Raw genomic sequence first — 25,698 nt, forward strand, 5'->3', positions numbered from 1 at the left:
AGAAATAATTTTATAAAATTATACCATTATTATTTTAATAATTTAATTATTAAATTTATAAATATAATTATATTTTTCATACATATAAAATTTTAAATTAATCGGATATTTTTATCATATTGATCTAAAATAATGTATATATTTGTATTTATTGAATAGTTGAAATTTTTCACATAAAACAATTAGTTGATTTTTTAATTTACTTTGAATTTTATAAAATATGATGGTTAGATTGTTAAAATAAAAATTATACAAAAATATATCAAAAATTTTACATCGATACAAGTAGGTCTTTCTTTTAGATATTCTTATTATTCACAGTAGATTTGAAGTTGATACGTATTAACTTTTTAATTATATTCTAACTTTCTTAATTTTTATTAAAATATTTTAAATTTTTTTAGGTATTTTTCATATCCGTTTTACAATTTATGTTTGAGGTTCGTGGTTGTCCCTCCGAATAATGTCGTCTCCAAGGTTCGAACTTACATTCTATGTAACCTACCACTACACTCAAACTTGTTGGTAAAAATATTTTTAAATTTATTAGAATGATTTTTTTATGCAATATCTAACTTCAACTCGTAACCCATCCCCAACCTTAAATATGATGAAAAACACGCACAAGTCTACGTCCTCTTGGTTGCTACAATAACAACAGTGACAACTAAGTTAATGTTCAATCGACTACTAAAACAAATTTATATATTCAATAAGTAGATTAATTAATTTAATTTTTTATATTAATACTCAAATAATATAACAATAACAACAACACGATTGGTTGACTGGAATGGAATAAAGCTTAATGGAATTGAATAAGCATAAAAGTGGATTAGTTAGATGAAATGAAATGAATATTGTAATAGTATTTATATGTTTGGTTGAGGAATAGATATGCATTAGTAAAAAAAAAAAACTCATGAATATTTCTTTTAATATTTTAATGTATTTTTCACATCAATTTAATATTAAAGAATAATATTTTATATCAAAAGAATAATATTTAAATATATATTAAAATATTTTTATTTTTACTTTTATATTAAAATATTTAAAATATTTTTTTATATTTAATAAAATTTAAAATAATATTTTATATTAAATTATATTAAAAGATTTTATTTTGTTATTCAATGTTGCATGGAATAGTCATTCTTTGATAATTCCAAAGAATAGCTATTACAGGAGGATAAGGAATAGAGAAGTAATGACTATTCCATTAAATGAGTCGTTCTTTCAACCAAATAAATGAATGGTTTACCATTCAATGAATAAAGGGGTGCTATCCCATTCCCCCAACCAAATATTATGTAAGGGTTTAAATATGTTAAAAGTCTTTTTATTCTTTTGAATTTTAAAATTTAACCCTTATATTTTAATTTTCAAGCATTGAGTCTATATATCTGCATTCAATTTCAACATTACATTGTTGACGTGGCAATTAAAAAGAAAGTAACATAATGTTTTTACCCTCAATATTTATAATTTTTATCAAATCGATCCTTACTCTTTTAAATATATTGAAAATGAATTTAAAAAAACTCCTAAAAGTTCAAAAATTTATATTAAAAATAAAAATTATGAAAAATAGAAATTAAAAAGTTATATTTTAAATTATGAAAAATCTTTTAAAAATAAAATTTTATTAAAAATATAAAAAAGTTACAAAAACTCAGAAAAATGTTATTTACTTAAAAGGAGGGTAATAAAGTCTCTCAAATCTAAACTCTTTGTCCTGTACAAATAAATTGGCTTTGAAGAAATACTATTTAATTTATCAATTATACATAAAAATATTTTATTCAATTTTAATTATAAAATATATAAAATATTAGTGTAAAAATAAATTTTAAGTAATAATACAAACTTAGAATCGATTTAAATTAGATTGAAATATCTTATATATTGGTTTATCAAAAATTATGGTAGCTATGGCATTAGCAAGTTCGTTTCCTTCTCTATATGTATGGAGTAGCTTCACCTCCCAATCTTTTTTCATCAAATCCTTAATGGCTCGGACAACCCCCCTTGGCACCACATTAACACATTCAGACTTGAGTAACCTTGATAGTTTAAGATTATCCATCTTCGACAGTATCTAACAAATGAAAAGGTTTCATGCTTGAGTTATCTCGTTAAAGACTCTCTATGCTTTTGCTTCTAATGTCGTACATCGAGCAATAACCCGAGCAAAACCCACCACCCGAGCTCTACTATCGTCACGAATAGCACCCCATTACATTGATAAGTTGGTTTCTCTATTGACCGCACCATCAGTGTTCACTTTAAATCAATTGCGAGGCGATGGACTCTATTGGATCATTATCCATGTCTATATAGAGATTGATGAACCAATAACTTGTGATAAAGATAAACAATTTATAACTTCCTAGTAAAATCGTAGACTCCTTTCCCCATATGCCCTTACTTTCCACCCAATCATCATCAAATACCTTTTTATTCTTCCTCTGCACCACATATTGAGCATTTTGGATCCATCGTAATATAATGCCTAACACGTTTTGCATTGGTCAATAATCTATGATTACCCACTAGCCAAAGGAAATATTTGAAGCGTTGCGAACCATAAAATTTCCATATAATTTTCCAACATGTATCTATGCAGCTGGATCTGCCATCGTCCAATGACTCATAAGTTGTTCTAGTGCTGAAAAGGCCTTGCTTATCCCAACTCACCTAGTAATGTGTTTGCTTTCGTGGTTTGAAGGAGGCATAATGGTCACAATTCGTATTACCACCTCGTCAGGCAAGTAAGTCTTGAAACACTCTCAATCTCAAGTACCTGATGGTGTAACTATTTCCTTAACCAGCGTAAAGTTGCTTACTTCAATGGTTGGAACTTGCCATACATTGCTCAAAGCCCCATAACCCGACACCCTATTATATTTTCAAAAGTCAACACTCGATCCAAAGCCAATTTTCCATGTAATATATTTGCGGACATCCTTCCACATATTGCACAATCCTTTCCAAAATCGAGAGCTAGTTGAGTTTCAAAGGTCATTAGAAAAGACCCTCTCATTTATATTTGGATCGTAATATTCTTGCTGAAAGGTGATCTTTTTTGGAGACTAAATTATAGGCAATTCTCATCAGAAAGGATTTATTGTAGCACTTAATCTCCTTAATGAAAAGTCCTCTGTTTCCTACTGGTTGGCATACATTCTCTCATTTAACCAATACAATCCCCTTCTCTAATGTTGTTCCCCAACCAAAACTACGAATAACTTTTTCCATCTCTAAAAGGATTGGTTGCATCACGTAGATAGGAATAGTTACTAGAATCGATTTGTAAGAGTAACTTGACCTGTAAATGCGATGTTTTGAGCTTTCCACCCTGCCATTTTTTTTGCATATTTTGGATTAAATATTGGAAAGTATTGTTTTGTGACCTTCTTGTGAAATAGAGGCACTCCTAAGTACTTTCCCAAGTTGAAAACAATACTAAATCCCAACCCAGAGCTAATATGTCATCAAAATTGCATATTCACATTCATAGAGAAGAAAAATTATGCTATTTTACCATTGACTCAATGACTAGAGGCACCATAGAATTCATCATGTATCAATTTGATTATTCCCATTTGCAAAGAAAATGTGAGAAATAGATGGTCCACCCTATGACAACATTGACCATACATAAAATAGAATAGACTAACCATTCTATGCATAACATGAATCAATAGCGTGATAAGGGGTTACCTTGTTTGATGCCCCTCGAAGGTTCAAAGCTTTCCAACATGCTACCATTCCATAGGACCTACATGGACACAGAAGAAATACATTACATAATAACAAATATAAGGTCATCAGGAATACCCACATTATCTAAGGTATCATTTATGAAGCCCCAATCTAATATTTCATAGGCCATTTCTAGGTCAATTTTCATTGCTATGCATCCTTTTCTCCCAACTTTCCTTCGCGTTAAGTGAATGAATTATTAAGTAATAATACTATTATCAATGATACTACATCTTAGAATGAAGCTAACCTAGTTTGGATGCACCCAACTTGCCATGAACGACTTCAATCTATTTAGAATAGTCCTTGTAATATTTTTATAAATAACCAAGAAAATGCTAATAGGGTAGAACTGTTATACTATTTTTTGATGCTCAACTTTAGGGTTAAGCACTAGTAAAGTATGGCCAAACTGGTTTTGGAGTTTTTCACCCTTCAAAGTTCGACGAATAAAGTCGCAAGCATTCCATCCTACTATATTCCAATTTTATTGAAAAAAACAAACCAATAATTCCATCAATAACTAGGACTTTGAGCGACATCTAAAAAATGACCATTTTTACATCTTCATTGGTGACTATGGCCAGTAATTGCACCCTTTCACACTCATTAAATTTATAAAACAGCCCTTTCTTAAAGTACCAATAGTTGCTCCATCATCATTGGTAAATAAACTTTTGTAATAATCCGTCACCATTCGACTGAGCATCTCTAGTCATCACATCAATCCCCATTAACCAATTCCAAAGCGTGAATGATATTCCTCTGCCGTCTATTGACAGTAGTAAAATGAAAGTATCTAGTATTTCTATCAGCTTCCAATATTCATTTACAACGAGATTTTTTATGCAAAAGTTTTCCTCTTATGCTAACATCCATTCCAGTTTCACTTTTAACTTCAACTCTAGGGTATATAAAAAATCCAAATGTCTATACTCTAAATGTTTCTCAATTCCCAATAGATGATTTAACAATTTTTTCTTTTTACCAATTGATCTATAGTAATTTGATATGTCAAATTAGGCTTTCCAGTTATACTTAAAAAGCTTGTTTTCTAGCAAATTAGCTTCTTTTCCATAATCGAGTGTAGATTTTATATTCTCAATTTAATAAGTGTAAATATCTCTTTTTACTCATTTTGAGACCCATATTGGCCAATTATTCCATTGAGGGGCCTAACGTCTGATTGATTTTTGTAGGTACCTAACAGTGGCCCGAAATTATACAAAAACATCATCGAAAAAAGGGGTATCATGACATCAAAGCATGAGAATCATGATACCTTAAACAGGTCCGGGATGAAGACCATATATAGTGGCATCGTAATATCTACTTTGGGTATCGCGATATCCACCTTCCACTAGGGACCCCATTTCAAGATTGATTATGGTATCACGATATCTTACCTTAGGTATCACAATATCCACATCGTGAAGGGGACAAAAAAATATGTTAGGGGTATTCTTTGTTTAATTGAAGCACTAATCAGATAAATACCGTTCAAGGGCATTTTGGTCACAAAATGATGTCAAATTTTGCTGCTAAAAAAATCCAATTTTGGCTGAGAAGAGAGGATACACACATTAGACTTAATTTAGCTTAGTTTTCTTTTTAGCTCTCTTAGATTTTCTTCTTCATTTTTAAGCTTTTGTAGTTCTCATCTTCCTTAGCTGTAGAGTTATTTTTTTGCAACTTTTCTTCTTGTTCTTATTGTTCTTTAAGTTAGTTAAGTTAGTTATCACTGCAGTTAGGGTTTTTTACACTTTTAGTCTATTTCTTTGCTTATAATGACATTTCAGCCTTTAGTTTAATATGTTTCAGTTTCTTTTAGTTTAATCTATTAAAGACTTCAACTTTTATGTTTCTTGTACTTCATTGTACTATTGAATGTTCATCCACACTTTTCTTTTAAGTTTTATAAATTAAAAATCCAAACTTTCATCTTTTTCTTAAGTTTTATGTTAATGGTTGTCATTTCCTTTTCTTGCATGTTTGTTAGCTTAGTTTTTAGCATGGATAACTAAACTCTAAAGGGGTTGGTTGATAGAGATGTGGGTAAGTTGATTTTTGGATGAGGGACTAAGTTGTAAATAAATTGGACTAAATTGAATAAACATAAAAAAACTTAATATTGATGTCCCTAAGGGAATATTTAGGCAAGTGAGACTATGAGGTAATCTTGTTGAGCATCAATTCATTAGTCTCAAGTTAGCCTGTGAAATCGAGAGATAAACTAGACTAATTTGTCTAATTTGGTAAAGTTGAGACTAAGAGGTAAAACAGAACTACTTTAGGAGTTTAAGCAATTTAGATCCTTAATTTGAATATTAGTGAACCACATCAAAATCAATAAACCACCATTTTTTATTTATTGGTTAATTTAGTAACTTTGCATATTTTATAATTTAGTCTTTGTATTAATTAGTTGATAAATTGGTGTAATTATCCTTGATTTTATGGCTTTGCGTGCTATAGTGTTTGGTGATTAGTTAGTTAGACTTTTTGTTTTGCATGCTTGTAGCTATAATTTACTCAATCATCGACTCTTTTGGGTTTAATACTCGAAGTACTTCGTACCTCGTTGTACAATTACATTACAACTAACCTGTCACACTTGCAGGCACCACGTTAGTAGATTCTGATTATTTGTTTGTTGCCTTTAATTGTTGATTTCCTCTCGTTGTTCGTGAAAATGACACGAGGACTGTTACCAATGTGCCGAAATAGCTCATTGTTCCAAGTTTGCACCTTATCGATAAACTAGGCTAAATTCCTAGAAACATCCAAATCAAAGTTTTAAGTATTTGAAATAAATTCCAAAAAAAAAAAAGGATGTTGTTACCAAGCTGCTGCAAAATAAAATGGCCTAGGCTTCATATGTCCCCTGGAATCTTTTACAATCATTAAAATGGGTCAATGGTCAAATCCAACCTCTGGCAAATGCATGACTCTAGCATTTGAAAATGACATCAACCACTTTCATTACAAAAAAAAAAAATCTGGGCATTGCGATGAATTTCCCCTCTGCCAGGTGAAACGTGGACCTATAAAATTCATATTGGTTAAGCCAACCTAAAAAATAATGTATCGAAACAAATTAATTTCACCTCCCCATCTGTTTGAACCGCCATATCTCTTGTTAGTAGAAATAATATAGTTGAAGTCGCCGTCCAAGATTTAAGGAATAGACACATTCGACCGTAATTGGTCAAGACAATCTCAAGGTTGCTGTTTTAATGTTATATTAGGTCTCGTATAAACTACTGTTACCAGAGAAATTGCACCATTAGCCTTGTTTCTACATGTTGCATGTACAAAATGAAAATCTATTGTTATAATATCCACAATAACTTCACCAGACCACATGGGCCAAATTCATTCCAAGAATCCAAGAGCCTCTACTCAAGAAAGGTAATGAAACCCTATATCTGTATCCATAATCATTTTATGCACCTTAGTTTCCATAAAAGTAAAGGATTTAGGATTTATAGGTTTGTAGCTGAGTCTTTATGATTCTTTACAAATAAGGACGATGTGCCCCTGGTAATTCCATATGAGTAAACCATTTATAAAATATAGAAAAAATATAGAAACAAAACCTATCTAGAGGAAAGAAGCCTCCGTCACTTTGTTCACCATTTTTATAGCGTCAACTTCCATAATCGAAACATCAATAATACCCCTTTTCATTACTGAATTGATTACATTGATCACCAAATCAAGTTTTTGTGTCAAAGTATTAACCCAATCCTTTAAAATAAATTATAAGGGAAGCTTTAGTCCATATTTTTTTCCTTACCTTGAACCCTTTTTAGTAATTTCCTCCATTCACACAACTTTATCCCTACTATGTGTATTGATCTATTTGGAATGAAATGACATTCCCAGTGGTCCCTCACCCGGTATGATAGCATCAAGATTCTTCTGAAATATTTCAAGCTTGTGATTATTCTTATTTGAACTAGTCTCTTTTTCCTTTATTATGGGTATAGTATTCAACGTGGTCATCTCATTGTATGTCTTATTTGACAACAAGAAATTCTTACTAAGCCCCATATCAGAGTTCATTACATGCATGTCCACTGTAGCACTCCTAGCATCACTAACCTGCCTTTCTTTGACTCGAATGAAACTTTAGCCTACCACACTGCCTAACTTGTTATTGACCTTTTGATTGGTGCTTGCATCAATTTTGAACTATCCCCATTTATATTGAGGCTTATTTTTAATGGAAATACTTCTTTCTTCAACCCTATTATCTTCCATAATCCGCTAAAATCTCAAAGCAAGATTTTTGGGTAGTGACCTTATTGATCATAACTTCTTTCCTTTTCAATTCTTTTTCCATCTTTAACCGATTTCCTCATTCGGTTCAAAATTGCATCCATCTGTTACATATTCCATAGCTTTACCTTTATCAGTTGTCCATGTTACCATTTTTCCATCCATCATTGTTAAACACCCTTCTCTATGTTGGATCTAGTGCCCAAAGTATATTATTTTCGTCTAAGTACACTTGTAATTTTTTTGAACATATTTGTTAATAAAATTATTCATTAATTACATTAATATACTTTGTATAATTGTTCTCCTATAGTTTTTACATGCAAAGCAAAATGGAAGCAAATGTTGCTCATCGGTTGTCTAAATGTTTAACTAATACTAAGTGGTATTACGCGGTCAAATCGTCGTATAGAAAGACAACTTGTATTAGTAGACAAACCTAAACATGTCTTTAGTCTAATCGAAAATTAGCAAAATGATTAAAAAACTAATATGTCGTCTATTAAGTCCAATTGGGGAGATAAATTTTCTTGGACATCGGAGCGGATGACTACCAGAAGATAGAGACATAGATATGACTGATTAGACTAACAGTACATCGAACATGACCCAAGCAGAATAAATTCTGAATCTATTTATGGATTTATTGACTTTTAATGTTTATAGTGTGGCATACACATTCATAGTGTGGCATACCTAAATCCTGAGTGGATGGCGAACTATGTATGTATGACTTATACACTTTAATGTAAGTAAAAGCCTAAAATCAAATTGATAAGGAACCGAAAGTTGGCGTGTTGGGTGTACGACGTCTATAGTATGTAACATCATTCACAATAGTGTAATTCATTGCCCAAAACATGGGTGAATGATATTTTCTCATTGGCATTACATGGTTGATGAAAAGTAAACATGGCCACGGGTCGTCCGTCTTTGTGATGGATGACTTGATCACCCTTTGATAGTGATTGACTTTTCATGAAAGAAGATTTAATGGTTACCATAAGATAAAATAGAATCATTTTTGGAGATCAAATATTATCCCAAAAAGATCAAGAATATCCTATAAGGGTAACACACTTATGACAATGTCATTGGACGAGCATTAAGTAGTTACTTTCGAAATGGTTGTTGTTGGAGAGAGCTTAGTCACAATACTATAATGGAATAACTTCATAACTAAATGAGTTTATAATTAATAGACAAAAAGCTAGAACTTAATTATAAATTATTTGAGCCTCGGCTATATATGTCCATGAACGAAATGAATAGGAAAAGAATAATGGGAAACATTCATGAATGATTATGGTTTTCTTCGAAATGGAGAAATTGAATCATTTGGAAATGAATGTTTTAAACACTATTTTGAAACCCGAAATGAAAACAAATCATTCGATTATAGTGAACATGTTGAGATGTAAAATATTACACATATTTTCTCGAAATTTTACTAGGGAAAATTGTCAAAATTTTGTTGGGGGTAAACTAGGGATAAGAAATTTGTTTTATATATAAATATTAAAGTTTATTTTAGGAAATAGAAAAACTAAATCGGGTTGGATCACCTTACAGAATACTAGGTCAAAAAGGCCTAGGAAGTAGTCGTAATTGGACATGATGTGAGAAAACCCAAAAACCCCTCATGGACATGAAGGGGGCGGCAATCCTAGTAGAAATACTAGGGCATGTCGTCCACCCTACTCCTATTCTAAGTAGGATGTTGTTTTTCTATTTGAAATAAACCACTACGACTCAACAAAGGTTCTACCTTCTCTTCTTATAAATAGATGACATCGGTAGAGCTATTAACACAACTTTGCGAGATTGTTATTCTATCAAAAATAGAGAGAATTTATTCTCAACTATTACATATATTTTTTCGGAATAATAATTCTATCGGTTTCTATCAAAAAGAGAAAATTTTTGTTTTTATCCCAAAAGGAGAGAAAACTTTTTCTAGTTTTGTGTTTCAATTCAATTGGTTTGAGCCCATACTTGAAGCAGTTCGTGGTGTGAGGATAGTTGAAAAGATCAATTGGTTGAAAGCTGGGAACAACGAACTTTCTTTAAGTAAAAAACACATGTATGAATTCGGTTAAGGTTTATTGCTATAAATATCACAAATCGAGTCAGTTTTCAAAATTTTAATTTTTCATTGTGCAAGAAACAATTTTCAAACTAGGATTTTTCCAACACTCTACTATGGCTATAGTGACCATAAGAATAACAGATGGTCGACATCCTTTCATATTCGATAATTTAAGAAAACCCATCAATCCTAATGCATGGCAAAAAATGGTTTGGTAAGATTAACAACCATTGTTAGGTGCGTAAATTTACCTCTTTTTGCAATATTTGTATTATAGTCAATTCGCATAATGTCACATAAAAGGTGATCCTTCTTGTAAGACCCTTCAAGAAATATTTGTAGGGGAGTCCAGACAATTGAACCCAAACAATAACTTTTGATAAATACTTTTTCTTCGTAGAAATATCTTTGCTCTATGGCTAGACCATTAAATAATGTCCATAGATCAACCATGGTCCTGTGGTCAACGCTTAATTATAGTCCTTCGCTAAGGTAAACTTGACTAGAAAGTATTCATTATACAAGTCAGTCAACTTGAATTCGCCCATTGGCTGTCATAGATTTTGAAGTTGACCCTGAGTGCTTTGAAGCTAATAGATTTTCCAAGAAACTGCACAATGATCGTGCTAGCCATGCTTTTGTGTATCATCTCATGGACTCGTTCTGAGAAGAAAATCTTCGAGACTAGCCCACCTCAAGAGACCATTACATCAGTCTCCTTTATCTCAAAGATGTCATTGAGCCCCAAAACCATCTCATTATCCTCTACCATATTCTCTAGCAACTTGCCTCAGAAGGAAATATATTGTTGTCTCCTATCAAGAACTTCGTAAGATTGAGCTTCCTTCCTTACTCTTGACCTTCTCAATCCGTCTATTGATCACTATTAATGGGGGAGACCTATGCCTGTTAAGGCTAGCTGCCAAGAGGGAACTCTCACCCATCTTTTTTTTAAATGAAAAATTATTTAAAAAACAAAGTATGCAACAGAATAAAATATACTGTGATAAAAACAATGAAAAAAGGCTTTGAATAAGCCAAATCAACAACTCTTAATTATTGTTAATTGAATCATTAACTATTCAAAAATTTTATAGTGTATTTTGAAAAAAATAACTTGGTTTGCTTAAATTTAATATATACGGATTTGAAGTTTATTTTTACACTAATATTTTATAATTAAATTTAAATATAAATATTTTTATATATAATTTATTTGAATTGAATTAAAATTACCTGTTCAAATATGATTTAACATGGATGGAATAAATATCTCAAAATTTGGAGAGACTTTATTACCATTCAATGAGTAAATAACACTTTTTTAATGGCTTTCTTATATCTTAATAAATTTTATTTTTAAAATGATTTCTCATGTTTGATTTTTAAAGAGTTTTTTTTTGGAAAATTTTAAAAGAAATAAATTTTAGGTTTTTTAAACATGAAACTTTTAAAACTTTTTTATCAGAATTTTGTGTTTTTAAAGAGTAATAACTAAATTGATTAAAACTATAAATGTTAAGAGTTAACTAAGTAATATTACTGTTTTATAATTGACATGTCAACAACACAACGCCAAATTGAACGGAGGATTGAGATTTTAAATTGAAAAATATAAAGATTCAATGTCTCAAAATTAAAGTGTAAAGACTAAGAGATAATTTATTTAAACATAATTTTTTAAAAATTGAATTTAGGTGTTGTCGATAAACTAAAAATTAATGAAAAACTAAGTATTAAATTAAGTTATAAGATTTGTTTGATAAATTACTCAAAATTAAGTATGGAATATAATTAGTATGCTTGATGAATGTAAATTTTAAAAATTTAAAGGTAAAATATTTAAAGGGTAATGTTAAAAGAAATAAAATAAAATAAAATAGAATGAAAAAAGAAATTCTACATTAAGTGATAAATAGCTTATTATCTGCTTTATCATTTTCCACACTTTTCGTTGAAATAATTCAATTATTTTTTATTATGGGTTGTTAAGTGTACTTAAAACTTTTTCAATTCCACACTTTTTCGTTAAAATAATTCTATTATCATTAATCTTTTCAACATTAAGGATATGTTTGGTTGGATGGAAAAGTGAATAAATGAAAGGAGTGAGTAGAAAAGTGAAAAGAAAATAAATTTTAAATGTATTTGGTAGGGAAAAAAGCGAGAGGAAAAAAATAAAAGAGATGATAATTTTCTATTTTAATGTATAAAACTAATATTCCAATTTGAAATAATGGGAAGAGAAAAAATGAATGAGATACGTATGTTAGTTTAAAATTATGTATTTTTCAAAAGTTTTGTTTTTTTCTTTTCATTTTCTAAATCTACCAAGTAATAATTTGAAGCCATATACATAATATATGAATACACTTGAATTTATACTTATAATGTGAGGAGGAACACATTACAAATTTTACATATTCACAATCTTAAATTAATATACAAGTTAATTTTTAAATGTATTCATGTAACACATTCGACCAAAATTTGAGTAAATTATATTTTTGGATTAATTCAAATATTTGTTAATAATAAAAATGATTGAAAATGTTAAAATACATAAATACTATCTTTTATTTAATAAGGGTAATTTTTGTAATGTATTATTACATTAGTGTTGAGTGTAGCAAAATAAGTTAATACAACTTTTACGGATTCATATCAAATGTTGTAAAGTAATTTTCCTATAATAAAGAAACACCAAAGGCGGTGTAAATATAAATAATTAATAATTTTTATTAAAATATTGGATTAAATTAAAATTATCCAACATGAAAATTTTGTTTTTGTTTATATATTTTTCAATGATGTATGTAATTTTAAATTCCAAAAAAGCATATAAACTTTTAGCATAGGTTAAATTTTAAAACAAATTTACGGAGTCAAAATTTTTCAACGCAAAATCGCATCGGTCTATTTTGCAATACCCAGAAAGACGGCTAAAAAGACAAAGATTAAAAAAAAAAAAGGGAAAATGACGGTTACAGCGTAGGAACGGCAGTATCTGAGCAGCGTAAATGTAAAAGCGTGTGGACCCCACGGAAATCGATGCGTTTCTTTACCGTCGATGAGCTTTCATGAAAGTCAACGGATCGACGGTCCACAGGCAGCCAATTGTGCCAAATAGGGCTAAATTGGTGAGAGGGGGAATCTCTTGGGTGGACCCAAAACTTCTTACGTGTCCTACGACTGACCTGACACAGATGGCGTTTCATTGCCACTTGTATTTTATATTCCAATTTTACCCTTAAAAAATGCCATATTTCCATGTTAGTCCCCCCGGGAATCAGCCGAAAAAAAAAATGAAAAACGTTCGTCGCTTTCACTCTCAGTATTTTTCTCCTTCACTAACACGCGCACTCAGAAAAAAAAAAACGTTTTGCTCACTAAGCTCACTCTCTCACTACAAGTGCTTCCCTTTCTCTCTATATAATTTGTTTTTGTTTTTGAGATCTCGAAATTATATAAAATGGCCGGTTATCCATTGTAGGGATCTCCTCATTTGATTCGTTGTTTGAGCCGAGGTACGGTTTGGCCTTCGAGAAAATAGAAGGAAAAAAAAAATGCTACGTTTCTGTTTTCTTTTTCTACTTTTGGTCGATTCTTTGTTTTGTATGGCATTTAGTATTCTAGTGTTGTTTCAGCCTTGAATTTCTTTTTCAAATTTTTTTTGTTTGATGAAAATGGGAAAAAAAGGAAGTGGTTTTAATTTGAGTGTTGATGTTTCTTAGTCGTTAATTTATCTATTTGAATGAACACAGTTTACGTGTAAGTGCTTGATTACGAGCTAGTTTTGGCCGTTAAAACTGAGTTCCTTTTTTCAAGTTTTACTATTAGCTAATGATTTCGTGTTGTTTATTATAAGTTGTATGTTAATGTATATATGGATAAATTTGTTATGTTAACGTTCTTGATGATACCTTTTAATCATGTTTACTTTGCGTTGGTTTTAACCTTTTTCTTTTTTTTTTCATGTTGGATTATCGTGATTGTTACCAGAAAATGAATCTTGAATTTGTTGGTGACAATTTAAGGACCTGGTAAAGGCTCCTTGACCGCCGTAATTGATAAAGGATATTTCTAATAAGGATACTTAATAGTTGTAATGACCCTTTAATTTTTATAGTGTAATGAATCATTATTGTGCTTTCTTGTGTTTTGCAAGAATCATAATGTCGCATTGTTTGTATTGCAGGACCTATCATTTATGGCTTTCGACCTCTGGGGGACATCATTCACTGAAGGTGCTTTATTTTTCTCAAATTAGCACATGCATGCAGTCTTATTTTGATCATTTTTTTTGTGTGGTTTGACTAACTGTCTGTAATCTGCAGAAGAAAACAGCCCTTTCATACAACCAGAATGGCCGTATGACTTTTACTTTGGTTATGGCATCGGTATAATAATGGTCCTATTTTATTTGTACTTCTGGTGGATATTTTCTTGTCTTTTTTAATTACCATAGTTATGCAATGTGTTCTTTTTCTACAGATATGATTGAAGAAAATGCCTTGAATGAGAAATCTTGTATTCAAGTGTTGAGGATATTGATTGCAAAAGCAGATACTGAAATCGATGAACTTGAAAAAGATTTGGTGTTGCTCCAAAGTGAATTGGTCTGGGCTGAACATGAAGAATGGCATGACATTTGCTGTAATGCTTTGAGAGCTAAGATCAACTGCCTTGATATCTCAATAAGGAAGTTGAGGAACAAGGATGAGAATGACATTGAGGTTTATTTATTGATGCATACCGAACCTGTTGAGAAGTTGCATGAAATAATGAAGGCTCTGCTCAAAAGTTTCTACAATGAGAAACATGAGCAGGTTTGACTTTTGAATATTTTTCATACTCTTTTACTAACTTGACATGAATTTTATTCAACCCAGAAATTTAAAGGGATAATACCAGAAGCATGTGACCTCACGTTGAGTTTTACAAATTGTGTCTCTTAACTCTGCAATTTCAACCAAATTTGTGTACTATATATGGTTTTTGTCTCTCGGTTTTACATTAGCTTGATGGGATGCTTCAATTTATTTCTGGTACATGCATTTTGTTGTGGTTGTTCTGAGTTTAGGTTTAGACGTTTAGTACTGTCTGGATGTCACAAAGTTGTAGTGATGTTAGATTTTTCTTCTAGGCTTTGTCATTCTGGATGGAAAGAGAATGGAGAGCCATAAATTGACTGAAATAGAGGTGGAATATTGATTAGTGTTTTATTTATTTGGAGAGCTTTTGCATGTAGAACTTGATAAGCATGGTCAACTCCTCTAGCTGTTGGCATATTGGTTTTGTTTTTGTAATTCGTGTACCTTCCTAGCATTTGTTTATTAAGTTTTCCTTCTTATATTTGCTTATTTTATGCATTATTTCATGAACTAAGACAATTTTCCTTTCAAGAATGAGCAATCTCAGGATGTTGTCCCAGATTCAAGGTCTGGTTCTCTAGAGCAGTCCGCTGCCCTGCATAAGAACCAAAAATTGAACTCATCAGATTCATGTTTCATTGCAAAGGAGGAAAACAATGGACCCAATGTTACTCCCAAAGAAAATTTTACTTCATCAAATCCATCTATGGAGCTTGAAGTGAAGAAGGCAAATAGTTCAGAAACAGTTAAGTTAGATGAAGCTTTATCCTTTTGTGCTTTAACATGTCCATGACCAAATATTCATCTACTCTACATATAAATACAAGTAGAGAAATCCAAATTTTGGGCTGTCATTGCAGGTATATTATTGCAGTACAGTCACTAAGGGCTGTATTAAGGGTAATTGTTATATTAATATGACAACTTGCCATATCTTCCTACTTTGCATCTTCCTTTGTGTCTCTTTGAATGTTTCACATTTGTCTCTGTCTCTGTCTTTTCTAACTGCGTGGTAGATGTGGGATCTGTCATGGCCTCAATGTTGATTTATTTGTTTGAATTCTTCCTACAAACGCTTTTAAGAGAGTTGGTGCTTACTATTTGATATTATAAGCTATTATTGATTTGTATTAACATTTTTCTGGCTCTAAGTATGATTTTTGTGGGTGATATTGTTGACCTTCAAATACTTGTAGCTTTTATCATGTCGAATATTGTGTATGGGCCTGCATGTCTGATTCTAGTTTTCAACACTTTTGGAGATTCATAGACGCTTTCATGCTTGTAGTTGTGGCTGAAATGGTAAACATGTATCCAGCCTTAATATATCTAGGAAATCAAAATCATGGAACAACTTGGTGTTATGCATAGTGTTTATGCTTGATGTGTCCCTCAACTCTCAGATACTAAAAGAAGTGGACTCCAGGGTGTAGAAATCTGAAAAGAAATGATATAGTGCCTATTTTTCTTTGTTTAAAGGGAAAACAAAACTACTTCGGTCTTGGCACCTATGGATGCAGATTTACGTTGCAGATAAATTGTAACAATATAGATGGTCAAAGTCATTTTAGGCGGTAAAGGCCTCTCTTTCTTCCTTTCTTTTTTTTTTTTTCCTTTCCAAGTTTCAAAAATATAATCTTCCAAGCATGTTTATGCCCATGCATGCAATGTGTCTCATACTATGCTCTCTTCGTATCTAATTTTTGGTACAATATAACAGCCGATTAGTTTATCATAGCTGAGCATGTGTATGTTCTTGCATGGAGTTATATCTTGATGCTTTCTCTATTCTTATCTGTCTTTGGTACAATTTAATGACCCATAACCTTTGACCCTTCAAATATGAAGTGCATACCTATATGGTAAAGAATAGAATATGAAACAGGAAAAGGAGATGAGAATAAAGATTTTAGCCTTAAGTTCCTTGTGGGTTTACATGGATGCTTAATTTCCATATAAACTATGTTTGGCAGCTGCATCTTGATTTCTTTGTGTACTCTTCCTGTTTTACTTCCTTCTCTTGCTGTCCTAATGTATCATTCATTTGCAGCTAGCCAATGCCGATGTTAAAGATCTGATGCCACATTTCCTGCTGCCAGCAGCTGGTCAATTTGATGAGAAGAGCATTATAACTTTACTTGATTTAGAAACTACCAAGAAGCTCAAAGAAAGTGGTCGTGCTCTTAAGGATAAAAATGTGGTCCAGCATTTTTCTCTCAAGTCTGCTCAGAAGAGAAAGAATAATCTATACAGGACTAAGGTTAAGGTATTTCTCTCACTCTCTTTTTGGCTAAACAATCAAGTTCAATATCATTTATTAAGTTCTGATTGGAAGGGGAAAATCTTTGTTGAAATGATTTGATTGACAGTGTTGGTACACATACTCTCTTGCAAGTTTCAACCGCAAGTAATCTTTTACACTGTCTAGTAATTAAAATGAAAAATGTTAATGCACTTGAACCTTCGAAAGTACTTTTCATGGTTTTATAAGCCTTCTGCTTGATGTAAAAAATACTTTCAGTTAATATTAATTCACTTTTAACTAGTTCAGTTCAACAAATTATTTAACATACTTTCAGCCCATGTTTAATTTTGCATGACTTATAAATGTAGATAATAAATGGGCTGTTTGAGTATGTCTATACTAAAAGATAAGATGTTAGGGCCATGAGTTTGGGATTTTTTTAACCACGGGCAAAGGATAGGAAAATTATTCAAGCTCATCAAAGGGAGTATGAAACTTTAGGACTTGTTAGAGTGAGATCCAGATCTCCTTTAGTATTTTTATAAAGATTCGACTTGCCTTTCTTTTATTAGTTGACTCATCCCTTTAAGTCGAAGTTAAAATAATCAAAGGAAGTATATCAAACTAAATAAAGTCATACCGAACACAACGTATATTGTCAGAGTCCTAAACAACTTATTTTACTCTAGGAGTCCTACCTAGCAACTTCTCCTAAGAGTCCTATCTAACAACTTCTAAGCATCTACAACAATACTCCCCCCCTGGAGAAAGAGCTTATCCTCAAGCTCGGAATCAAGATAAACTTGGTGAAAGGCACCTTCCAAAAGAGTGATTGACATTTTTCTTGTGCTCACACATCCATTGGTCATATTACTGTCAAATCAAAGGCCATCGTATTAGATAAAACAACCATTGCCTCATCATTATTCCTTCCTGCTACTAATAGTTGAAACCCTGTACTAACAATTTGTCAGCACCATCAAATAAACCTGTTCAAATTTCTCACCAGCAGTAACAATTTTAAAAATAACTGAGCTATCTTTTTTAGCAATTCCCAAAACCCAAGCATGCCTTTTGTAATAAAAGCTGATCATTTGTATCAATAAAATGGCTAACTGTTGAGTCTCTATTAAGGGTGAAATCGAGCCAAGCCAAGTCCAAATATTGTGAAGCTTAAGCTCAAATCGAAATTTGAAGCTCGATACTTGGCTCGAGTTCAATTGAACATCTAGTTTTAAGCTTGAGCTCGGCTCAAGATATAATCTAAGCTAATTGAGCTCAAGCTTGATTCAGCTGGTTGATTAATTTTTGTACTCAAGCTCGAACTCATGCCCGATTAAGCTTATACGTATTTGAGATCGAGCTTGAGCTTGGCTCGATTATTAAGCTTAGGGTTAATAATATATATTAAGGGTGATAATGTAATTTAATAATATAAAAATATTCAAAGTATAAATTAAAAAATAAAAAGCTTGATAAGGCTTGCGAGCTATTCAAGCTAAGTATTATTAAGCTTGAATTCAGCTTGATTGATAGCTTGAGTTGCTCGAGCTCAACTCAATAATTATTGAGTTCGAGTTTTTTTCGAGTTGAACTCGAGTAACTTACAAGCACCAGTTTCTCATTTATACTCCTGGTCTCTATCATCTCTAATATTCATTTTCCTAGGTAAACCATCAAGTTTAGTAGACCCAATAAACTTTTCAGATATAGAGGTGAAGGTGCATTGGGTTTAAAGAAAAGGATGGTGAGTTGTTAGGTCAGGGTTTAGAAGGGGTTAATAAAAAAGACAAGGAAGTGAAGTTGGTTGTTTCATGTTTATTGTCAAGACGGGTTTAGGGGGGTTCAGTGCATAGGATAGGGAAGAGAGATTGGTAGAGATTGCCATGGTTTGCTTTTGTTTAGTTTGAGGGTCTACTTTCGTATCTATCAGAGTTACTGACCTGTCTACCAGCAATCATTTTATCCATTCCTTCATGCGATCAAACACTTTGGTTTTGGTTTCAGCGATAATTTCATAAAATGCTGCAATTTATGAGCAAGCATTTGTTTTATCTTTGTTTGCATATGCTTGAGCTACTTTAGTGTTTCTACTCGCCACTCTGCCAACCATTGCTGAGGATTGTTGGCTCTGATTCCAAATTGTTATGACCTTGAGTTTGGGATCAAGCCATGGGCAACGGGAAAATCACTCAAGCTCATCAAAGGGAGCCTGCAACCTTAGGACTCATCAGAGAGAGACCGAATCTCCTTTTACGGTTTTGATAAAAATTTGGCTTGCCTTTATTTTATTAAGTATATAATCATTTGCTAGAGAATTTGTATTTGGCCTAAAAAGAACCCTGAGAATTTGTAATCAAACGCTCTTTTGCAGCTTTCTGCCCTTCAACTTTATGCATGTCGTCACATCAATATACTCTTGCTTTCTACGCAAATTAAGTATATAATCATTACTGTGTTGCATTATAGCCCTTCTCTGGTGTTGCAAGTAAATTAAATTGCGTTTGCTTCTCTTCAACAGGATGCAGCTGCCCAGTGTGTGAATGACTCAGATCTGGATGCTTCAAAACATTCAGCTGGCCGCCTCAAAAAGAAGAAAAAAACAAGTTCTTCTAGTTTGAAAATTGTGAGTGAGGAAGCAACAATGCACACTTCTATATCTGCTGCAGATATGTTAATCCTAGATTCATCATCAAATTCAACGGGGATGACAGGGGATCTTACAAAGAAAGTGAAGGTATGGCAAGCTATCAAATTCACGTTAGAACCAAAATTGTGCTCCATCTTTGGATGTCTTTGTTAAGTGATTTTATCTCACATTAACTAAGTTTTGGGTTTTCTGTGGCCATATATATGTATGTGTGTGTGTGTGTGTATCGGCCAGTTTCTAGGAGGGGAAAGGGTTGTCCAGATTTGGACCTTGAACTTGGTGCCAACTTTGGACTGGATTTCAACCAGTCATTTGCCACTTGAACTAGTAGCTTGTTGACCATGTTCTCATATTCAAGTTAGGTCTCTACACCTGCTACCGGTTGGCTTTGGGTTGAATACTTAAGATGGTGTGAGTTCCTGAATGTGTTTAGTTGTTCATACCTTATCCCATGTGAGGTTATCCATGTGAAAGCCCTTATTGTGCTACATGTGAGAGGGAATGTTAAGTGAAATTATCCTACATCTACGAAGTTGTGGGTTTCTTGTGGTCTTCCATTCAAGTTGGTCCTCTCCACATATTGTCAATATGTTTTAGATTGGATGCTTCACATGTTGTGTCAAGGTGTGAGAGTGGTTGATTCTGTTTTTAGCTCTCTTGTGGGGGCTTTTGTGGTCTGTCCTTACTGGTTCTCATTTCAGGAAGAGCAGACTGCAGATATTATTGCCAACGATTTGGGCTTGATTGCTCATAAACAGATGATTGGCGACTCCAGTGAGATGAAAACGCTTGGCAAGCATGACGTGAAAATTAATGGATGCGAAGTGCAAGGACAAGATACTAGTAATTTTTCAAATTCATGTTTGAATCCTGAACATGAGGGAAATATTCAGAACGCAGATAAGGTACAATAAACTCTTCTCCTCTAATGAAATTGTTGTATTTATATAATTGTCAATCTTAGGGGGAAATAAATCTATGGCTTGGGCAAGCTGTTGTTTTCATTAGAGTATTTGAGTTAGCATTTTGAGTCATTTGTTTGAATCTAACTTAAACTATTGCTTCTCAATAAGAGTATAATGTTGATTTCTGCAAGCAGCTTCTCTGCAAATTAGGTCTGTCCATAGACCCGGGCTGTAGCCTGAATTTTTCTTTTTATTTTCTTTGCCTGGAACTGTTTTTGGCTCAGCCTGGAAGCTCAAATTCATTATTCATTAATAGTAAAAGATTTAAAAATATTGTTTATTAATATTTATATAAATAAAAATTTAAAACTAATAAATAGTAAGTCGGGCTGGCTCGAGGTCACATATTCCTTGTCCAGGTCTGGACTAGGCCGGGCCAGGGCAGGCCTACTGGGCTGTTGGACTGGTCTGCCACTAATGCCGTGGTTAAAAATATTAGTCGTGATACTTTGAGAAATACATCTAGTCTCAATAGGAAGGAAAATTATTTTGATTCTAGTTTAAGGTGATTTTGGACAGGTAGAAAGTCTGAAATTTGACATGGATCAAAAGCTATGCGACTTCGCCGTGAAATCTGCACGCAAACAAAGGACCAAAGAGAGTAAGGTAGCTTCAATGGACAAGAATCAGCATTCAAATTCATTATTGAAGGGAGAAGAGAAAAGAAACGACACCTTACAAGATGTGACGCCAAAAGAAGCTTCTCCAAGTGACAATGAGCATTCTGCCTTGACCTCGCTTGTAGAACCGCAGGACGAAAATGGAGAGGATAAAACCATCCAACTTATGGAGGAAAAATCACAAATGGAGGAAGTTCCTTTGTCTGAAGTTGTTTCTAGTGATGGCAAACTTGTTACAAACTTGTATATGAGGCTGCAAAGAGGGAAGGTAAAGACTGTAAAGCCAAATATGGAATCAACTGCCGCTGATGCTGAAGAATCTGGTTTAAATTCGATGGAAAATCTTTCTAACTCATCTCCTTTTCCAAAAGGCAAGAGGACATGGAAGAATACTAACAACTGTAGTTTGAACTATTCGTTGACTGGGAAAATCATTAAGAAAACTGTTCAACATAGCCAATGCGAAGCTGAGGGGACAAGCTTTATGCTGGATGCTAGCCAGAATACAATGCCATTGCCACAGAAGAAATGTAAAAAGCTTTCTAGTGTGCCAATAGTTGTGGAGTTCAGAGCTTCATCTGTTCAAATGAACATCTCAAAGTTGCATGGGGACCTAAATAAGAGCAACATTGTGAAGACGGAATTTGCTGAATCGGGGGCTTTGGTTGATGATCTCGGTGCAAAGGGTGTGGTACCCTGGCCATTGGATGCAAGTAGCTTGATGAAAATGAAGTTGCGTGATTTGAGGGCCATTGCGAAATCGCAGAAGTTAAAGAAATACTCGACAATGAAGAAAGAAGATCTGGTCAAACGATTGGAAAATGGATTAAGTTGCTAATGAATATATGAATTGCTTTTTGTACAGGTTAGTTGTTTCCCACATGTTTTGTTCTTCTTCTCATGCTTGTTGCATTGGCATATATGTCTGAATTTGCATCATTGTATGAATCCCAAAGGTAAAATATGAAAGTCTCTTCATTTTCCTAGAAGTAGCTATGTTGGATACCCGTATCTAACCCATATTTGAATTGAAGTATAAAGACATAACCTTCTAAAGACAACCCATTTGGGTATCCAATACTCACAACTTGAGTATTGGATAACACAGATCTTTACTCTTGATTTAGGGATCACACAATAAGAGAATGCTCGTTCGTATCCGATTCTATGACTCGTGCAAAATGTATGTATGTGTGTGTGTGTGTCTTGTGTGCATGTATGTGTATGTGGGTGTGTCTGTATGTCATACAATGTGTGTATGTGTCTCTCTGTGTGTGTGTGTGCGTGCACGTGTATGTGTGTGCATGTATGTGTATGTGTCTTTATTAAGTGCAAGTTTGGATTTGTAAATGCAATGCATGAATTGTGGCTGGAATAGCATAAGACACTGATACGGTCTACATTAAAGAAAATGACATTCGATACTGTTGGAGAAAGATGAATAGGAAATTCAAATTATATAAAAAATGGAAAAGAAAATAATTTAATTTTAACTTCAAAATTAATTGAAAGGAAATATCTACAAAAGGATAAGAACTAAATTTTAAATGTCCAAATGTTTGGCATGCTTTGCGTTCCAATTACGGTTTGTTAATAAAACAAATATTTTTACTTAAATTTAATTATTAAAAACAAAAAGTTGATATAAAAATAATATTTTAATATCCGAAAAGAGAAAATGTAATAATTATATTTAATATTTAAATGTTTAATTAGACTTTTAATTTCTTTTTTTATTCAATGATGAGATGACATTGTTCACTAACAATGTGTGAAACTTATGCATTGATAATACACCAAATATTATTTTTTCTTTATATTTTTATTTTAAATGTAGAATCTAAAAACTCCATCAAGACTATTGTTACTACTTTTTTATTAGACATTTCATTTTATAAAGCAAGGGTTACAAGGATAACGTTCAATACAAGAAAGAGTTCAAACCCAAATTCACATAGTAGGAGAAGTAGTCGAGTAACTCAGTTTCGTACAAGACAAAGCTAACCTAATACTCTATGAAGAAAAGAACAAGTAGCCATTGCTTGATTCAGGTCTTCTCGTCAATAAAGTTGGAGCAAGAAGAGACTCATGCACGTTACTTCAGCCAACCAACCATCAAGATGATCATTAATACGAAGAATTTCTATCTAAATTCTTATCGTTGTGGCAATGGAAAAATCTCTAAATCTGAAACAATAATTTTATTATTCGAAAAAACTAAGCCTCTTCAAGCCGAAAAATTATTGATGGTCGATAAGGGTGTATGGTGACCGACTGCCCTACGACCATGAGGATTGTTGGCATAAAGCTCTCAAAGGCGCAAGAGCTTTCTGCCTCTTTCAATAGTTTAGGATCTCCAACCAAAGATCTGAGCAAAATTTGAACTCTCACTTATGTTAGGTGGATGTTAGGAAGTGATCTCATGGTGATTGATGGACGAAATTAATTCAATTAGAACTGTTGGCTGAATTGTCTAAAAAAAAAAACTATAAACATAAATAAAATAACAATAATGACATAAACATCAATTAAATATTCTCCATAACATTAAGACTCATCTAGCTTTAAATTTTTTCACTCTAATACTTAGTCTACTGATGTATGATAGGAATATATTAAATTAAATTTCGATAAATTCATTTAGGCTTTGTTTTGTTTTTTGTTGCATTTTTTATGTCAGCTTTTTATTTAGGCCAAAAGTTTAAAATATATTAAAAGGGATTTACAATTTTTTTACTAGTTCAATTTATTGCGATTTTCAAATTTATTCAAAACTCAATTTAGTATTTTTTTCTTGACCGGAGACGGCGACAAGAAGTAATGGCAAAGGCGGGGATATAAGACATGAATACAAATTTAGAACAAATTTCACGTGTACAATCTTTATATTAATTTTAGCGACGAAATCGACCAAACTCATAATCTCATCTTCTCTAGCTTTGAGGATATGCTGGTTCCAACGTTGCTTTTGAAACATTACATAAGAGACAAAAAGGATAAAAACAACACAAAATTGTCAAAAGCAACCATTTAAAAGAAAATTTGTTGGGTCGAAAATGAGTTTTATAATTTTTCAATAAACACAACTTGACTTTAGATAGAGTCAGGCCCAATGCCAATAGTGGGGTCCTTAGACAAAAAGAAGGTGTCATGCTCCTACCAATAGCTATGAATGGACAGGTGAAGCCCAAAAATCTAAATTAATTTTATCTTTTTTTTGTGTAATCGATATGCTAAATATTCAAATTTAGTAAGATTAAAGAAATTTTAAAATCAAAGTTTTAAGAAGTAAGGTGGATAATTGATTCCCATATTTTAATTCACATCTTTTATTTTTCAATTTAAAATGGATTTAAATAATAAATATAAGATTCAAATTTTTCATTTATAAAATTAAATTGATATTATGAATATTGTTAAGTGGATGCTCATTATACTCAACATTTTAACAACCTTTCAACTTCCTTAACTCTTCGCCTTTCATTTCCTATTTATGTATTAGAAAATGAGGAGTCTAATCTCCATATATATATATATATATATATATATATATATATATATATAGGAGTATAATAATTGTAATGATAATGAAAAGAAGAGAAATTCAATAGAAATCCCAATTATTCTCATCTATTATTCTTGTGTTCTTTGCATTATTATTATTTCATAACATGTTACCAGTACAATCTTACTCGATAGTATTCAATATTTCGTTGGAGAACAAGTAATCTAGACGTACAACATCCTTGTTGAAGCAACAATCCTAAGGTATGCGATTTTCTATGCATGAATGAAAGATTTTGAGATTTCAATATTCTTAATGAAAAAAAAAGTTAAAAATGATGCTCATTTTTTCCGTATTTAAGTACACATTTATGTTTTATATATTTCATGATATGTTTTTTAGACTTTGAATAATATTAAAGTATCAACAACTTGAATATTTTTGCTTAAATATGTATATCTTTCATAACATATATCATTCATATCATAGCTACATTGCCTACTAGGTTATTTCTAAATAGAGCCACATATGATTTGTGAGTATAAACAAATTTGACTTTTTATATAGACAAAGCCAAAACCATTGTTTTTGTCCAACATCATCTATATGAAGGATCAAAAATGGAATATCTAATTACGAAAGATCCTTTTGACTATTGAATTGTGTAATAATTTGAAAGAATGAATTGACCATTAGAA

At 32.1% G+C, this 25,698-nt stretch overlaps 1 protein-coding gene across 1 annotated transcript; it reads left to right on the forward strand.

Moving 5' to 3' along the window:
• Positions 1-13,404: 13,404 nt before the first annotated feature.
• On the forward strand, positions 13,405-22,484 carry LOC108483741 (uncharacterized). The gene is made up of 9 exons (XM_017787303.2): positions 13,405-13,668; positions 14,340-14,388; positions 14,479-14,541; positions 14,636-14,970; positions 15,548-15,760; positions 17,066-17,281; positions 19,782-19,997; positions 20,612-20,815; positions 21,395-22,484. Exons 2-9 carry the CDS (start codon positions 14,352-14,354, stop codon positions 22,331-22,333), a joined length of 2,223 nt encoding a protein of 740 aa, XP_017642792.1. The 5' UTR covers positions 13,405-13,668; positions 14,340-14,351; the 3' UTR covers positions 22,334-22,484.
• The last annotated feature ends 3,214 nt before the right edge of the window (positions 22,485-25,698 follow it).

Source organism: Gossypium arboreum, chromosome 1 (genome assembly GCF_025698485.1).
Source record: "Gossypium arboreum isolate Shixiya-1 chromosome 1, ASM2569848v2, whole genome shotgun sequence".
In the NCBI taxonomy this organism is placed as follows: domain Eukaryota; kingdom Viridiplantae; phylum Streptophyta; class Magnoliopsida; order Malvales; family Malvaceae; genus Gossypium; species Gossypium arboreum.

Excerpts from the sequence above, each read along its gene's own strand:
- LOC108483741 (XM_017787303.2), top strand. The coding sequence starts at position 14,352 with ATGGCTTTCGACCTCTGGGGGACATCATTCACTGAAG. Across the intron at positions 14,542-14,635 it reads TTACTTTGGTTATGGCATCG|ATATGATTGAAGAAAATGCC; the intron begins GTATAATAATGG and ends CTTTTTCTACAG. Across the intron at positions 17,282-19,781 it reads TATACAGGACTAAGGTTAAG|GATGCAGCTGCCCAGTGTGT; the intron begins GTATTTCTCTCA and ends TCTCTTCAACAG.